The sequence below is a fragment of the Centruroides vittatus genome, unplaced genomic scaffold, assembly GCF_030686945.1.
Source record: "Centruroides vittatus isolate TY-2023 unplaced genomic scaffold, ASM3068694v2 contig_749, whole genome shotgun sequence".
In the NCBI taxonomy this organism is placed as follows: Eukaryota; Metazoa; Arthropoda; class Arachnida; order Scorpiones; family Buthidae; genus Centruroides; species Centruroides vittatus.
The window spans coordinates 991,346-1,009,195 of NW_027122485.1; the positions used below are offsets into that span (position 1 = coordinate 991,346).

At 30.8% G+C, this 17,850-nt stretch overlaps 2 protein-coding genes across 2 annotated transcripts in view; both read right to left on the minus strand.

Moving 5' to 3' along the window:
- RpL36A (ribosomal protein L36A) overlaps window positions 1-17,850 on the minus strand; it is a 59,240-nt gene that overhangs the window by 31,792 nt on the left and 9,598 nt on the right. The gene's annotated exons all lie outside the window — the stretch shown is intronic.
- LOC136981252 (phosphatidylserine synthase-like) lies at window positions 14,685-17,231 on the minus strand. Its single transcript, XM_067277538.1, has one exon. It carries the CDS (start codon window positions 16,722-16,724, stop codon window positions 15,333-15,335), a length of 1,392 nt encoding a protein of 463 aa, XP_067133639.1. The 5' UTR covers window positions 16,725-17,231; the 3' UTR covers window positions 14,685-15,332.

The window sequence follows — 17,850 nt, forward strand, 5'->3', positions numbered from 1 at the left end:
GACAGCATTTGTCTTTTAAATGTCATTGCAAAGAAACAATGACACTAAATTGGCATTATAATATCAATATTTATGTAAATGTAAATTAATACGATATAGCCACAAATAAAATTCAGCATTGAAATGTACTCAGTATTTTACATTCAAAACACTTGCTGATGAAAGAATAAAGGAATGAGATTCCATAGGATGTATAATCTGTTTAGTAAAAGCCCAGAATTTTTAGTGCTCAGTTATATCACACCGTGGTATATATAATGCTTTTTCATTGTCTCCCGACAAATGCGATATAATGAGGGGCTAACCATATTAAAGCATTTTTGAAATAATTCTGAAATGTACAAAAATATATCATTGTCAGGAAACTATCATGTTTGTGTCCAAATTTTTTGCGCTTTTCGGGAATTTGCAGGCAAAAGTTGTCACTAAATTATACCACTTGTTGCAAAAAAGCGAAAAACTATTGGTTTCAAGTTCCCTACCATTTCAAATTTACTCTATTTTTGACATTTCTATTTAAATCAGTTATTTTATTTATCAACATCAACAACATATCAACACTGGGGATGGAAATCAACACCTTATCCAGAACCTGTTCTGTGAATAATACAGTTTATCACTAACGTTTTCAAACTGTTAAATAGTTCTTCCATTTATCCATTTATAGAGAGAACCACAATGCCACCTGCATCAACCAAGAGGAGAAGCTAAATTTATCTGTTGCCTGGCAGGCCCTTATGGACACAGACCTTTAATAGCCACTATCCACATACAAAATGCACATATCCATCATAACAACTTTCGTCAAACATACACTCGATTTAATTTGAATATTCATGTTCTTTTTTTGTGTTCCATTGGTTATTCAAAATATTTCACCTAAGGAAGAACTATTTAACAGTTTGAAAATGTTGATGATAAACTATTATTCACAGAACACACCAGTAACAAGTTCTGGATAAGGTGTTTATTTATTTCCATAAAAATATTGCGTGTAAGATGTTTAAAAAGTAGCAAGCCTACCAGAGGTGGATTAAGGTCAGTTGAGGCCCTAGTCACAAAAGAAAATATTGGCCCCTTAAAGAGAGACAGACAGCAAAAATAAATATTAACATGTATTTTTATTTATTTATTTAAAAATATGGTTATGTCCTATTAATGTTTTATTTCCAATAAAATTTGAATATATATAAAACTTTTACATAATTAAAATTGCACACATGAAACCAAACTTTGTGTCATTAGAAAAAAGTGTAAAGTTTTGCTGGGCCCTTCAGAAGTCGGGGCCAGTGCTCCCATCGTTAAATCTGCCTCTGAAGCCTACCTATGAAGGACAACTCTTCCATGGGTAGGCTTGCTTTTCTCTACTTAGTCCCCTGGAGTGTGATACATTTCTCCCAGTAGTGCTCGTTATGCAAACCCTTAGTGAAAAAGATTTGTCTTAGTCTCACACCATTTGCAGACGTCATCCATCATTGTTATCGTATATGTTCTGACTAACAGTATATGCAACTTACTTTGTAAAAATATTAGCTATTATTCTTGAATTTCTTGAAATTTCTATTCTTCTCAATTCTTCAATCTCTACTTTCTGACAGAAAATAGTTAATCATACTTGATGGCAAAATTTCTAGTTATTATATAATTATTTTATGAATGCTCAATATTTAAAAATTAAGCATGTTTTGTTATGGTTCTTTATCTGTAGACATTGAATACTTGATTCAAAATTAGGAAAAGAATCTCTATTTAACATTAATTTATAATAATAATAATAATAATAATAACTCTCCCAGGGTCACCACCTGGTCGTGGTGGGAGAGCCCAGTAATTTTACTGATCCATAGGGCAATGCAGGCTGGAGCATAAGCTCCTGGTAGGGACACCCATGCCAGTAAGGTCTATGGGGAGAAATGAAGCTAAGAGTGACCACGCCCACATTCTGTGGAGATATTCATCATGGTAATAACTAGATCAAAGTGTGATACCGGCTCGGACGTCGCCCGGGTTAACAAGGTCCGCGTTCGTGGGTTAGGCAGAGGCTCACGTTCGAAAAATAGGTCACAGTCTCCCTTGGTTACCGGTGGCGAAAGCAGCACCGGCCCAAGCATGGCTACTGCAATGCCCTCAACAGATGTGAGGAACCAACCCAGCCTTGGTGTTTCTGTGGCAATGCATCCACAGACCACAAAGGCCGGAAAACCACGCCAATGGATGAAATGGACAGTAGAAATGAACGAGTTTATCATCCGTAATTATTACACCATCACAAAACTCGAAACAAACATGACAGCATACAGACAACAACTACACCATAGATTCACGCAACAGTATCCTCATCTCACTGTCACCGAACAAAGGGTTGTTGATCAAAAAAGAACAATTATACACAACAACCTTATTCCACAAACAACACTTGAACTTATCAAACAACAGGTTGCTGATCAAATACATCAACAGACAGAAACATCTAACATTAATGAAGATCACGTAACCTGTCAGGATAATCCAGCAACAGGCATTGATAATAACACACATACAACAATTACCACTAATGATACTACAGACACTTCCTCATCCATCACTGATAACATAGACTTGGATTTAGTTAATACGCTCTCACTTATATTTCAGGAAACACTCACTAAATATACAGGTACAGATCCCACACAACGACCACGAATACCAAAAATCAACACGTCAAAGAAAGTAGGAAAAACACTAAATTATGTAAACACTCACTTACTACCACACTACATTCATTCAATTTCTACACTCGCAGACATTCATACATTAGTTTATGCTGGGGCAGTCACAGTAGTGACACACCATGGACTGAAAGTACAATCACAGACAAATACACAGAAAACACAATTCTATCACAAGCCTGCCTGGCAGAGAAGAATAGAAACACAAATAAATGACATTAGACAGCAATTAGGCAGGCTAACACAATACACTAAAAACAACATAACACCCAAATTAAGGAAACAGCTCAAAAACATTTTCAAGAAAATAAAAACACACACAAAACACGAACATCACAACACACGCATTACAGAATACATTGATACACTAAAACAAAAACTTGCTGCCAAAGCACGTAGACTCAAACGATACAAAACATGTACACTACGAAAACAACAAAATAAATTATTTACAAACAATGAAAAACTCTTTTACAGACAAATTAATAACAAAGCAAACACTGTTACACAGCACAGTGGCACACCAACAGAAGAAGAACTCACAACATATTGGTCCTCTCTTTGGTCCAGTGCTGTCACGCACAATGCCGATGCAGGCTGGATCGAGGAGGAGAACAGAAACTTGCACAACATACCAACTATGCCCTGTGCTGAAATAAACATACATGATTTCCAATACACTGTTAACAGAACACACAACTGGAAGACACCTGGTGTAGACAACATTCACAATTTCTGGTACAAAAAGTTCACATCACTGCACCAGGAACTAGCTAAACACCTAACACACATCATCATCAATCCACAAGACATGCCAAATTTTCTTACTCAGGGCATCACCTACATGAAACCTAAAAACAACAATACCACAGACCCCACACAATACAGACCAATTACATGTCTTCCAACACTGTACAAATTATTGACATCCTGTATTGCAAACAAAATATACAAACATGTTGAAGAACACGACATTCTAACAGAACAACAAAAAGGTTGTCGTAGAAACCACAGGGGATGCAAAGAACAGTTACTCATAGATTCAGTCATTCTACGGCAAGCACACAGACAACACAGAAACATACACATGGCATATATAGACTACAGAAAAGCATTCGACAGTGTTCCACACAGTTGGCTGCTACATATCCTACACATGTACAAAATACATCCATCACTCATTGCATTCTTTCAAAACACTATGCAGCACTGGAGAACAACACTACATCTCAGGGCCCAGTAACACTTCCATACAAACAAACCAAATTTTTATTAGGCGAGGAATTTTTCAAGGAGATTCCTTGAGTCCTCTCTGGTTCTGCTTAGCCCTGAACCCATTATCCAACATGTTAAACAACACGCAATATGGTTACAATATCAGACACAAAAAAACAACACAGTTTACACTGTCACATCTCATGTACATGGATGACATAAAACTTTATGCATCCACACAAAAACAACTTCATCAACTCCTACAAATCACACATTCATACACCAAGGACATACAAATGGAATTTGGCCTAGATAAATGCAAAACAGTTCACATAGAAAAAGGAATCCTGAAGAAAGAAGATTTTGCACTTGGAAATGGAGACGTTATTGAATCCATGGAAGAGGGCGAGTTCTACAAGTATTTAGGATTCCAACAGGCCAAACTAACAGAACATACACAAATAAAGCAAAGATTAATTAAAAAATACCAAAGTAGGTTAAATGCTATTCTCAGAACACAATTAAATGCAAAACACACAGTTAAAGCAATAAACACATATGTCATCCCAGTACTCACATATTCTTTTGGAGTTATACATTGGACTCACACTGATCTTGAGCAACTCCAAAGGAAAACAAGAACAACACTTACTAAGCATAAACAACATCATCCTAAATCTGCCACAGAAAGATTAACCCTTCCACGTAAAGATGGCGGACGTGGCCTGATTGACATAGTTAACCTTCACTACAAACAAATACAGTCACTGCGAGAGTTTTTCTACAAAAAACAAGAAACATCACAATTACATAAAGCAGTAACTCTAGCAGACTCGAATAACACACCATTAAACTTACACTCACATCATATGGACACAACACAACATATAAAAAGCATAGACACCATTAAGCAATCGTGGGCTCGAAAGGCACTCCATGGCAGGCATCCTTACGATCTGGCCCAGGATTTTGTTGACAAAACTGCGTCAAACAGCTGGTTAGCTCGGGGATGCCTCTTTGGGGAGACGGAAGGATTCATGATTGCCATACAGGATCAGGTCATAAATACTAAAAACTACAGAAAACACATACTCAAAGATGCAACACTCACAAATGACACATGCAGAAAATGTCACATCATGCCAGAAACTATACAACACATCACGTCTGGTTGCAAGCTCTTGGCACAGACAGATTATTTACACAGACATAACCAAGTAGCAAATATAATACACCAAGAGCTTGCAAAGAAACACAAATTATTAGACATCCACGAGCCATACTACAAGTACATTCCACAGACAGTATTGGAAAACAACACGCACAAAATGTACTACGACAGAGCCATAATCACAGATAAAACAATTTACCACAACAGACCAGACATTACACTCATTGACAAACACAATAAAATCACATACATTATAGACATATCCATTCCAAACACTCACAATATACAAAATGCATGCACTGAAAAAATTAGCAAGTACACAGAACTCGCCCAGGAAATAAGGCATCTGTGGAGGATGGATGGGGTGCTTATTGTACCTGTAGTTCTCTCCTCTACAGGTGTCATACCACACACACTACACAAAAGCCTGGGCACATTAGAATTGAATAGAAACACATACATCACTCTACAGAAGGCCACTATATTGAATACATGTCATATTGTGAGAAAATTCCTGAATACAGACACACACACTGACACACTTCTTTAATTTCTGTTTTGGTTACTATGCCTTGACTTTGGTCCGGCATAGTACTTAGCCACCGGTGTTAACCGAGTATATCTAACTTAACCCAACATAATAATAATAATAATGTAGTAAGTATGTTAATAATAATTATTTTTATCTGCCTTTCAAGTAAAAATCTCAACCTCATCTTCCAGATTATTGTTAGGATAAGTTCTTTGCTGGAACTTATCCAAAGTGAAATCTGAAAACATTGCAACTACTCAATAATATTGTATATTTGTTGCCAAATTTGGCATTACTTAAAATATATTAAAAAAATAATCACCACAAAACCCGATAAATTTGTAAAGCCAAACAACTACTGAATTAGATCAGGCTACTTTTCTGTGATTAATTAATTAAATATAATCACAGAAAAATGTCATCCAGTGGTGGTTTGGCTTTATATTGAAAAAAATATTTAAATGATTGCTAACCAAATATCTTTCTCATAATCGTTGTAAGCATAAGTTTTGATAATTTATTCTATTTAATGTAATCAATGGTAGTATAACAGCACCAGTAATTCACATAAGTCTATTTTAGATTTTATATATTTACATGTTCAATAGGCCTATATCAACTTTCCTTATACAAAAAGCCATACTGAAAAGTGAACTTCATTGATAGCTAAACTATTTTTTCTGAAAAAAATTTTGTTTATTGTATATAAAATTCCAGAAATTGTTACTTACAATTAAATATAACCTACAGTTTATATGAAACGTAAATATAATTAAAAACTAATTTGTAATGTTTATTGTATCATTACTTCTATATACCTTATTCACAACTGTAATATTTCACCAGCTAATTGACATATCAAAATTAAAAAATAAAAATGTTGGTGATTCCTCTAGGAATAATTCTTACTGTTTTTAATTTAATTCTATAACAGTTCATGGTGCATCTGAACAGTTTATGTTTAACCAGCTAATTTTAAAACTTTTTTTCTAAATAGCAATAACTGGTATAATGTCACTGGTACAAAATGTAAAAAAATTTTAAATTTTATAAGCAAGTATTTTATTAAAATTTTACTTAAATAAATTAAGTAAAATATTTAATCTTTAAAAAAATTAAAATTGTTTGTGTTTCAATAAAATGTAATCAAAATAAATATTGTATTTAAAAATTTTTAGTATTTTAACATATTCACAGTCACTGATATTTGGAGCAGTCTGCACTGCAACATTGCACATGCCAGCCCTCTAATGAGCATCATACAAGTTTGATTTTTGCTTCAAAAATTTTAATATTTCTTTTTAAGAAGCAGTTTTTTATACTTTATTGTACACTTCTATTACTAGTATTCTTTATAGTATTACATTTTATTAAAATTCTTTCACACTTTTAAGGCACACATAAGTAAACAAAACATGAAAAAATTTTTTGTTATAGCAAGGGAGACCACTCCCTATGGAAACAACAAACATTAATATGTTTTGAAAATATGTAAATTCACATTTTTAATTCATTGAAATAGAAAACTATAAAAATGGGTATAAAACATTTAAGAAGTCATTCATATAAAATTTAATATATGAAATGAGATAAACTCTTACATAGAAATTTGAATCAGAATTTATCCTATGCATAGTTAGTGTTTTCTAATGAATGGAATAAAAAATAATTTTGTTGCTTATTAAAAATATTTTTAAGTTTTTACACACTTTCAGTTAAATTCATTGCATTTATATTTAAACTAGCAGGTAGGCCCGGCGTTGCTCGGGCAAAAGTAACAATAGCGAAGATTGAGATTATTATGTAATAGTCACAAAAGAAAAAGAGTAATTTCATCAACAAACTAAGTATTTGTAAAAAAAGGTCGAATTTGAAAATTGAATGTTCTGATATTGTTCAATTTTCATGACGTGTTCTGATTTTATCGTTCGATTTTCATCGAATGTTCTAAAGAAAACCGAACTAATCTGTTTAAATTTGAAAACCGAATGTGTTCTAACATATTACTCTCTCTCTCTCTCTTTTTTTTTTCCAGAGCCCATAAATCTTGCATGTCACTTTCTCTTGTTCTCCATTGTTACTTAACACTTTGGTACTTAAATCTGGTACCCTAACTGTGTACCAAATTTCAACTTTCAACTCCTAACCGTTTTAGCGAATATTAAGATTATTACATTATAGTCAACCTTACCCGTATTCACAGAATGCAAGAATTGGGTCCTCCCTGTTTCCAGACTACAGAATTTTTAGATAGGTCTAAAAATATGTTTGATTTCCCGCAAAAACGAAAAATACTGCATCTGCGTCTTGCACGTTGCTTTCTCTTAATATTTCCATTGTTGATGGAAGTGTTAAGACTTAATCCTGTCTCTCTCCCCCATGGGGAGGAATTTCGAAAAATCCCTTTTAGCGTGCGTTCTCGTGACATACCCTAACTGTGTACCAAATTTCAACTTTCAACCCCTTACCGTTTGGGCTCTGCGCTGATTATTATTATTATCATCAACTCGTCTCGATTATATATATAGATTATTTGGCTAGATGACACTGGGTTTTATGTGGCCTATTCTTTCAAAAGCTAAAATGACTTCTGTTCATATTTATATAAAATTATTTCACTCAATGATTTCATCTGTATTTCTTTACACTGCTCCTGTATGGACAACTACTTATCATGATATAAAGCAAGAACAATTTCCATTTTATCTTCATTTGATCGAGAGTTATCAAACAATAATTATAAAAAGTGTGCTGTGAACAGAGCATACAAAATTGGTCTTTGTTGGAAAAGAACAAGCATTTTCAATTATATCGTATTTTTAAAACAACTTGTATGTGTGAGGATTATGTTCATGGACATAAATTATCATATAAAAAAATTCTGCAACTGCAGAATTTGCAGTAACTGTAGTTTGCAAATATACGAAACTTGGAAACGTATCAAATTTGAAACAAATAGGCAAAAGTATTTTACGAGATTTAAATCCTGTAAAGATAATTAATTTATTAATTTTTCAAAAAATGATTATTTTTGTATATTTTGTGTTATCCTGTACTAATTATTTAATTAATTTGTTAAATTTTACTAATTTAAGATGTACATAATATGTATAAAAATAATTATTATTGTGTTAGTGTATTTAAAAAAAAAAAGCAAAATTAATAGAAGAAAATTCATGATTCAAGAAATGAACACTAATTCAAAAAATTTAAATAGAACTCAAATATTTACCTTTAAAAACAAAAAACAGAGTTCAATGGAAAAAAGTATATTTAATAGTTAGTCCTATTTAAAAAATTTAATATATCAATATTTCTTTTTGATATCCATTTTTTTGTTGCTTTTTAATTTTAAGACGCGGTATTAAGAAGAAAAAACTTACTATTTCGTTCTTATTCATTTTTTGATATCATTCAATGATAAGCTTACTACCTATTTTATTAAAATAATCCTTAAAATAACAAAAGGTTAGATCAGTATCAATCAAGCCTTATATATGTTATTGTTTTATAAATTTACTATACAGGCATACCTGTATTTAAAGAAAATTATAGTCATAATTATTTTCAGCACTTGCCTTGCTTAGGGTTTTTTTGGGTCAATATTATTTCTACTTTTGCATTGTTGTTTAGACTCAATATTAATGCACACATAATAAATGATAGTGTAAATATGTATTTAGGATGTTATATGCACTGGCAAGTAAAAAATAATTTTGTTTGACAATATTTGCTTTACATTTGTGATCTGTAACCTAACCTATCAGAAAGGTATGCATGTAAATATGATATATTTTTTAATTTGAAGTAAATCATATCACAAACTTTTAAGTTTAACAAAATCACAATTCATTTTTGCTGAATAAATATACATATGCATACTTTTTATTGTCACAACCTGCCATGGCCAAGAATTTTAATCATAGCATGTTGGTGGATAACATAGTATAGTACAGAAGAACCTGATCATCATAAGTAATGTGGACCAATGTTATCTCAACTAACGAAAAATTGATAAAATAGATGCCACAGCCATTTCAGGTTAAAAATTACTAAGAAAAAAGACTTATATCCAAATTGTCACTTTTTAATACAAACAAAAAAAAAAAAAAAGTCAAATCAGTGTCAAAAAAATAACTAAGCAAAATAGTTATACCTAACTCACAACCCCCATCCAAATAATTCTGGTACAAATGCTAAAAATCCATCCATACTCTTGCCAAAATGTCTCAACAAAAGTTGAGCCCCAGTGAGGTATGTTGAAACGTTTTGACATGTTTCCCAATTTTAAAAGTACCTGTCCTGTTCTGCTGATGAAATAGAAGTAAAGTTCTTATTAATAATCACTTGACCCATCTACAGAAGCAATTTTACTTTAAAGATCTTGACATGTCAAAATATGAATGGATAAGAAACCAGTTTGTAATTGAAAAATATGATACTCTTGGCCTTCCGACAAGTTCCATTTTGAGTAAATGGATTAGTGACTTGGAATTTTTTAGCCTCCAGAAGTCAGAGAGGATGAGAGAATTATTTCTGTGTGTGCTAGTTAATAGTACAATTGGGTAAAGGCCAAAAATATTAGTTTGATTAAACAGTAATTTGCTGGAAAAGTACATAAAGTATTTTCTCTCTCTAATTATCAAACACAATAGCAAAACAGCACAGAGCAGACTCACTTTAGCAGGGTATGAACGTATGCAAAAAATTCTTACAAAATCATAATTTATAACTTATACTAATACAAAGAATTTTGATAAAGCTAGGTAAATGTACCTTAAGAACTGAATTCAAAATATTGGTTGTAAAAAAATTTAAAATTGCACTGTAAAAACATTCAAATAAAAATATATTTTTAATGAAATGTTAATAGTCTAAAATACCATAAAAAAAACTGTCAAAAATATTTTGCTTGAAATCAAATTATAAAATTTATTTATTTTTGTATTTATTTAATAATAAAAAACTAATGCATTACAGAATAATAGAATTCTACTATCTTTTATTCACAAACATTTTTCACTATTATTTTAGAAAACAGTGATACAGGAAATCCTTGTTAGTTCGAAATTCAAGGGACAAAATAATCATTACTTTGAATTACCTGATATTTCTGTACAATATGCCAAATTCCATGTAATTTAAGCAAATGAAATATGGCTACATATATAGAACTAATTAATAAATATAAATAAAACTGTAGGTAAACAGCATGTGTCCAGTGAGAACCTTGCAGGTTGTTCAGATAGGTTTTATAAAAAGTAAAGCAGAATTCCTCAAAGTAACTGTAAACCAAACTATTTTTGAAGTGGCCCAAAAAGTAGCAAGATACCCAAATGTAGTATCTAAGAGCCCTCAATCTACTACTTTTAGTCCAATCTTGCAATCCCAAATACTAACTGTATTTCATGAGATGAGAGAAAGAAAAAAAGGATAATCCAAGGGTAAGACACCCAAAAATGCATTACTTTTTTAAAACTCTTTCTGCCCTGTGGGTGCTAAGAGGACCGTTTTTTAGCAAGCCCACCAGAATCACAATGAAACAGCTGGTTAGTGAGGAACATGGCCTGATATATCTAGATGGACTACCCATCTGAAAAATTCCTGGAGTTTTTTTGACCTGTCCAGATTTGATCCCAGGTCTCCCAAGCAGTAGGCTGCCACTTTGATCACACCCATTTTCTAAAAATGTGTTACTGTAAAAGCAAAGCCATATTGACCAGATTATAGTTGTTCTTGGTCTATTGTTCTCTTATAGCATGAAGGCACTTTGCTCTAAACAAACAAGTTAACATATGCATATCACAGTTCAGACAGAATGTTCACTTTGAATTTCAAAGTAGTCATATCTTGAACTAACCAAATTCCTTAACATGTAAATCTATATCCCTGGTTGGGACAAAAGTGCAAACTAGCAAAATTTCAAACTATCAGAGTTCAAATTAATGAGGATTTCCTGTATAAAGATTTACACTAAAACATGGATACTTGAAACCTGGTCCCAAAGTCCAGGAAAGCCAAACTTAAAATAAATAAAAAAATTTCTCAGGAGTGGGAAATAAAAAATTCCCAGAAATCCTATTTATATTAAATTCCATAATTAAACCAAATCAAATTAATAAATTACAAATATATCAACTACCAAGTTTACAGGTTGGATGCTTTTTATGTTCTAAAACTTTAAAATTTTTTTTATGAATTTAATTCATTTTTATGATAAGAACTAAAAGACCTAGCAAATTCATTGTGTAGAATACATTGGACTTTTAGAAATATGGTAAAATGAAAAACAAGCAATTTTGTCCTTAAGTGTATAGAATGCTTTAAAAGTGAGATTTTGCCCTTAATTTGAATTAGGAATTTTTTTTAAAGTTTTTTGTAATAGTAACTGTTTATTCGTTCATATATCTAAATGTCTCTTTAAGCCAAAAACAAATTCTGGTAGACTATCTTACAGCCTCAAGGTCAGGAACATCCTTTATTGAAGATACAGGTTACATATGCATTTATGTTTTTATGATAGGAATATATAATATTAGAAGATATACTCCATGCATGTTATATTGTGTTATGTTACTGATAGTTTTTCAATTTTTTTAGTATGGCACTGAAGAGGGGCTTAAAGATTAAATAAGCCCGAAATGAATATGTAACTCTTATCTTCAATAAAGGATATTCTTTACCTTGAGGCTGCAAGATAGTCTACCAAAATTTCTGTTTTTGGCTTAGAGATTTATATATATACAATTCAATTAGGAAGTTTTGATTTACAAACCAGCTAATAACATATGACTAGTCTAAGTTCTAACAGCTGTTTGCAAAGGCGATAAAGGTGTCAGGACTCAGTATTCCATTCTGAAAGATTCAAAATAGAATCCGACAAAGAACCTCAGAAATTTTTCAAAGTTGATCTGTTCAGGATATTCCTGGCTGTATGAATACCATTAAAAAGGTTGTCTTAATGCCCACAGAGCAGAAAGAAAAAAGTAGGCATTCATTACTAAATGTTATTTATTTACAAAAAAATATAATTATATAATTTGTTTTCCCCCATTATTTTTCATCAAGAATTTATACATTAAAAGTATCACCAATATATTTGTATGACTCAATAAAATATAACAAGTTAGCAAGACCTCCCTATAATCCATGCATAAGACAAAAATCCAAAATGTTGATTATAACAAAGACCAGGGTTGAACCAGTTTACTTATCTTTGATTCCAAGAATCAACACTTAATCCCAACATTCAAAGAATAAAAAATTTCAGATAATGGAAAAAATCTAGTTTGTATATTATACAGATCAACTTTCTCAAGTAACAGTTCTCATGCAAGATATTACAATCTCTAACCGATTTCTCAATTTGTTTTTTCTAACATGCTTATAACTATTTAAAAATACTTTTGGTTTCAAATCTAAAAAAACATTTTCATAATGCTGATCTTCATTCTTCATATGCTGAACTTTACTATGAAATCAATTTCTTGATTAAAATATATATAGCATATGAATATCAGCATTATGAAAATGTTTTCTAATTAGATTATATATATATATTAGGATTGTTAAACAATAATAATTACATTTTCACCATGTACTTTAATAATTCTCAACAAGGTTCTGGTCAGAAAGCTAAAGAAATACTATATACAGAATGAAAACAAGACCACCACCACATTGAATTTTAAATAAAGAAGAAAAAAATCAAAAGGAGGATCAAACCAACTCAGAAACCACAGCATTATTAGCCACAAGCTTTTCAGGAGACCTACTTATTAATTACACATTTCTTTTTCAAGTTTTCATTCACAGTTCAAGTTTAAGGAGTTCAAGTTCACATTTCTTTTTCTCCTTGTGTATAGCCTATTTGTGCATATGGCTTTACGTACTTAATTATTTTATTTGAGCATATTCTGATGAATATCAATGATTTTCATCTGTTCAGTGAAATAAAATTGTCCAGTTTTGTTAATTGCACATCTCAGATTCATGTTCATTTACAATTTCTCATGCCTCAGATGTATAGAATGTCCTAAGCACAAAAACTGGGTAATTATAATTTACTTATATTTATTTATGTTAGTATTATTTACGATATATACTTACATTTACTCAATGTAAGTACAGTAGAGCATCGATTATCCGACCCCCGATCAACTGTCACATCAGTTAACCGACCGCGTTCTAGTAGGCAAATTCAAATGCCCGCTAGCGATGTGGCGCTACAATACTTGGCTATGTCTTGGCTACTTTAATATTATTTTTGTTAAATTTTTGCATGTTTTAGCTGGAAACACTGGCTCGACCATTCATCGAAAGGGAGGCCAGTATTTAAACCAGGCTTAATTTTCTATTTTTCTTTATTTCTGTATTTATTTTGTGCAAAATAAAGAAATAATGTAATGATGATTATTATTTTTAAAAAAATTTGTTAGGCTTAACATTGATGAAAATTCAACGCGAATTAGGATAATAGCGATATACTAATACACTATACTGATAATGAATTTTTTCATACTTTTCGGTTATCCGTTTTTTCAGTTATCCAACCAACCTCAGTCCCCAATTGAGTCAGATAATCGATGCTCTACTGTACTGTGATAAAAAATGTTTGAAAATTTTACATTTACCTTATCATCTCTAATAATAATATGGTAGGAATAATTGTGGATATGAGTGTGATTAGTATTAATATGGTAACAAATATAAAAAAGGAAATGATAAGCAGTACTTTCTTAAGAATTGTAAATAGTAGGAAATCAATAACATTTACAATTATTTCACTCAACTCTGTACACACTAATATATATTACATCTTTTCTAATATCAAAGTGTTTACAAACTTTAAAACTGCAACAAATTAAGAAAAATACTTGTTGATAGTTTCTAAATAATCCAATTTTATTTTTAAGGAAAATATTTGTGATTAAATTTCAATAACAAATTACAAAATGAAAGCAATATTTAATAATTCATCATTTATATGAATCAAGAATTTTCACACACAGTTTTCTTTTATATTTTTAATACAAAGCAATGTGTTATAAATGACAACTGACAGTAATATATTTTTATAGTATATAACATTAATCTACAAGTTGGCAAAAAGTTATGGCAATATTAGCTAAATATACCGTAGTGACATCTATCTATAATTACATTGTGAAATATTACAAAATATACATTAATAACAATAGTTTCATTTATACTATAAAATTTTTATATATATGAAATCTATTTCTACATGCAAAGAACAAACATACTAAATAAAGAATTGTCAAAGCTTTGATGTGCCTTTTTTAATTTTGTTTTACTTCTCCAAGAGAATACTTGATAACATTGTTTAGACAGGCTTAAGATTATTTTTAAATGGAAGCCACAACTGTTAATGATTATCAACAATTTTTCGTATGATGAAATGAATTGTCTAATTTAATCAAGCTTGCAAATCTATAAAATAGTAAAACTTCAACATCTTCATTTTATGTTTTAATAAGACCATGAAAAATATTAAGATCAATAAGATTTTAGCATATTAAATTTACTTAAATTATAAATTCATTTTTTTCTAAGACATTTGAAAACAGGAACAGAGAGAAAATAAAGACAGATTTGCATTTCATCAAAGTGTCAAATCTTTTGCATAACATTTTAATATTCTTAAATAAATTTTTCTATTTCTGTATTTAAAAATCTTTAGCTATTAATAACCATTGACTAGCTTAGATTTTCGCTTCCTAGCTACTACTTCTTGTTTAGAACTTTTCACCAAAATTTCATTGGAATTATTTGGTGATTCAAATATATCTTCTGGAATATTTGTGGCATTAGTAGCACTGCTCAGATTTATATCTAAACTTGATGAACACCACTTTTGTTGATATTTACCATACAGTACACAGAAATAAACACAGAATACACTTAATATGAATTGGATTAATAACCAGACAAGAATATTTTGTATTTGAGTCTGTGCAAATAATTCTGCACCAAATTTAATGCAAATACTGGCTTCTGTCATCATTATGGCTCCAAACACCCAACACTGAGTACCAACTCTCTTGCATCTTGGATCAGTTACATAACTATAATATTGCCTCAATGTTGGAGCTACAATAATACCAATAAGCCCTAATCTTCCTATACTTAATGTATGATCTGGAGGAATTTCAAAAATATGTTTAAGGAAAAATGTATTTAACTCAGTAATTTGCCAAAAAATGACAAGTTCACTAACTGCCAAAAATCTCATGTAAGTACATTTTGGATCCAACCATCTGACATGAGTCCAGCTCTCAGGTGTAAATTGTAACACAGCTCTTCTAATCTTTCCTGTAGTGGTTTGTATATTTTTAATGCTCTCCCAATTGTAGGTCCTCATCTCTAGTTTCTTGCATATAAACATGCCAAAACAAATACCCAAACCATTGCATAGAAGTACATCCAGAAGCAAAGCATCCCACCAGCACTCAATAAAGTTTGGCAGCAAGTGAGCAAATGCTACCTCAGTTATTTCCCACATAACACTAATAGTCCAACATATTCCATAATGTCTAACTAGCACTGCTTTCATAGTCCATCCAAAGAAATGACCACATGCAAATACATCAACATGATTCCAAAGCTTTTCTAATGTAATATCAGAACAGTTAACACCATATTCTTTTTCAGTATCAATTTTGAAAGCAATCAGATCGGGATAAAACCAATACATTATTGACTTTACTGTGTGATAATTTTGGAAAAGTAAGAAGAGTAGAGCCATGAGATAGAGTACACTGATTCCAAATACAATTCTCCATATTGCTGGATGTGGTCGTGTGAAAGGTCCATTTGGAAATACAAGAACACTGATAACTAAAAAGAAGAAAATTACACAGCAAATTCCACTCCATATATTATCTTCTAATGTTGTTTCATCAGTTCTTGTAAATGCTGAATAGAGCAAAGCAATAATGGATACCAACAGTAAAGTAATAGTATGAGGTTTATAGAAAAATTCCAAAGATATTTGATCTACTGGTCTCTCATTTATATCATAGAAATGATCAAATGCATCAGCATCAGGAGTACAACTTCTGCCTCTTTGAGCCATGTTAAATTTGAAAAATAGACAATATGATCAGTTATATACTGTATTTTTACACTTAGAATGGTCTTTTTGAGTTTCTTTAAAGTCTTATTCTTGAAAATATTAACAACCTCAACTGCAGCAGAAAATTTAAATACTCAAATTTATATGACTTATGTAAACATTCAGTCTACAAATTTAGTGTCACTGAAGAGAAGCATGAAATAGCACTTGTAATTGAAATGTCCATATTTATAAAACAGAACATGAAAGCATATTCTAGCATAAAGCAGTTGATAACTTTTTTCTTGAAATGATGAATAAATCTTTGTCCAAAGTCTTAACATGCAGGATCATTTCTATGTTGTGTACCTATGGATTAGTAATTATTAGAAACAAAATGGTGGCTATTCAGAAATTAAAATTTTGAAAATTTTTTTTTTTTTATATTAATGTATTACACTAAAATATGTCTCAAACTATGATAGCAGATTCCTAAAAATTGGCAATATCAAATGTCAACATTCAAAGGAATCTGCAAAACAAAGATTGAGAATTATTATTTAGAGAAATATATCATGATTAGAAAACTGAATTTTTCAAAATAAAAATTTCTTAACAAAAAAAAAATTACAAGAAAATCTTATAAAATCAGATCTTTAACCCTATCCAGGACAGTCAAAATCAAATAAGACTGATATTCCTCTAATAAATAAAAACTCTATTAAAATTAATGAACTGAATAAAAATATGTTAATTAATTTGAAAATTTTCAATATAGTAAGCTTCCTGATTAATGCAATACATAAAAACATTTTGAAAAAATTACTTGAAAAAGGCATATTATTATCATTATAATTCCAATGTATAACAAATTGACAAAGTTGCTTCATATGAATGTTTGCTAAGTCGAGAAATATGCAATGTTACAATGTGTAAACTTTCTATTATTTAAACAGGCATCTTAAAATGACTAATTTCTTACAGTCAATGCCTAACAGGATAAGAAATTTTACTTATATTCAATTTACAAAATTATGTAGCAGAAGGCACAGCATAAGATGGCAAAATTCAGAATACAACAGAATCCACTTATTGCAATCACTTTGGAATTTGCCTTTACTGATTACAACTTTAAGTGAGAAAGTAA

What these genes read in the sequence shown, in the direction of transcription:
- LOC136981252 (XM_067277538.1), bottom strand. Translation starts at nt 16,724, where the DNA reads ATGGCTCAAAGAGGCAGAAGTTGTACTCCTGATGCTGATGCATTTGAT.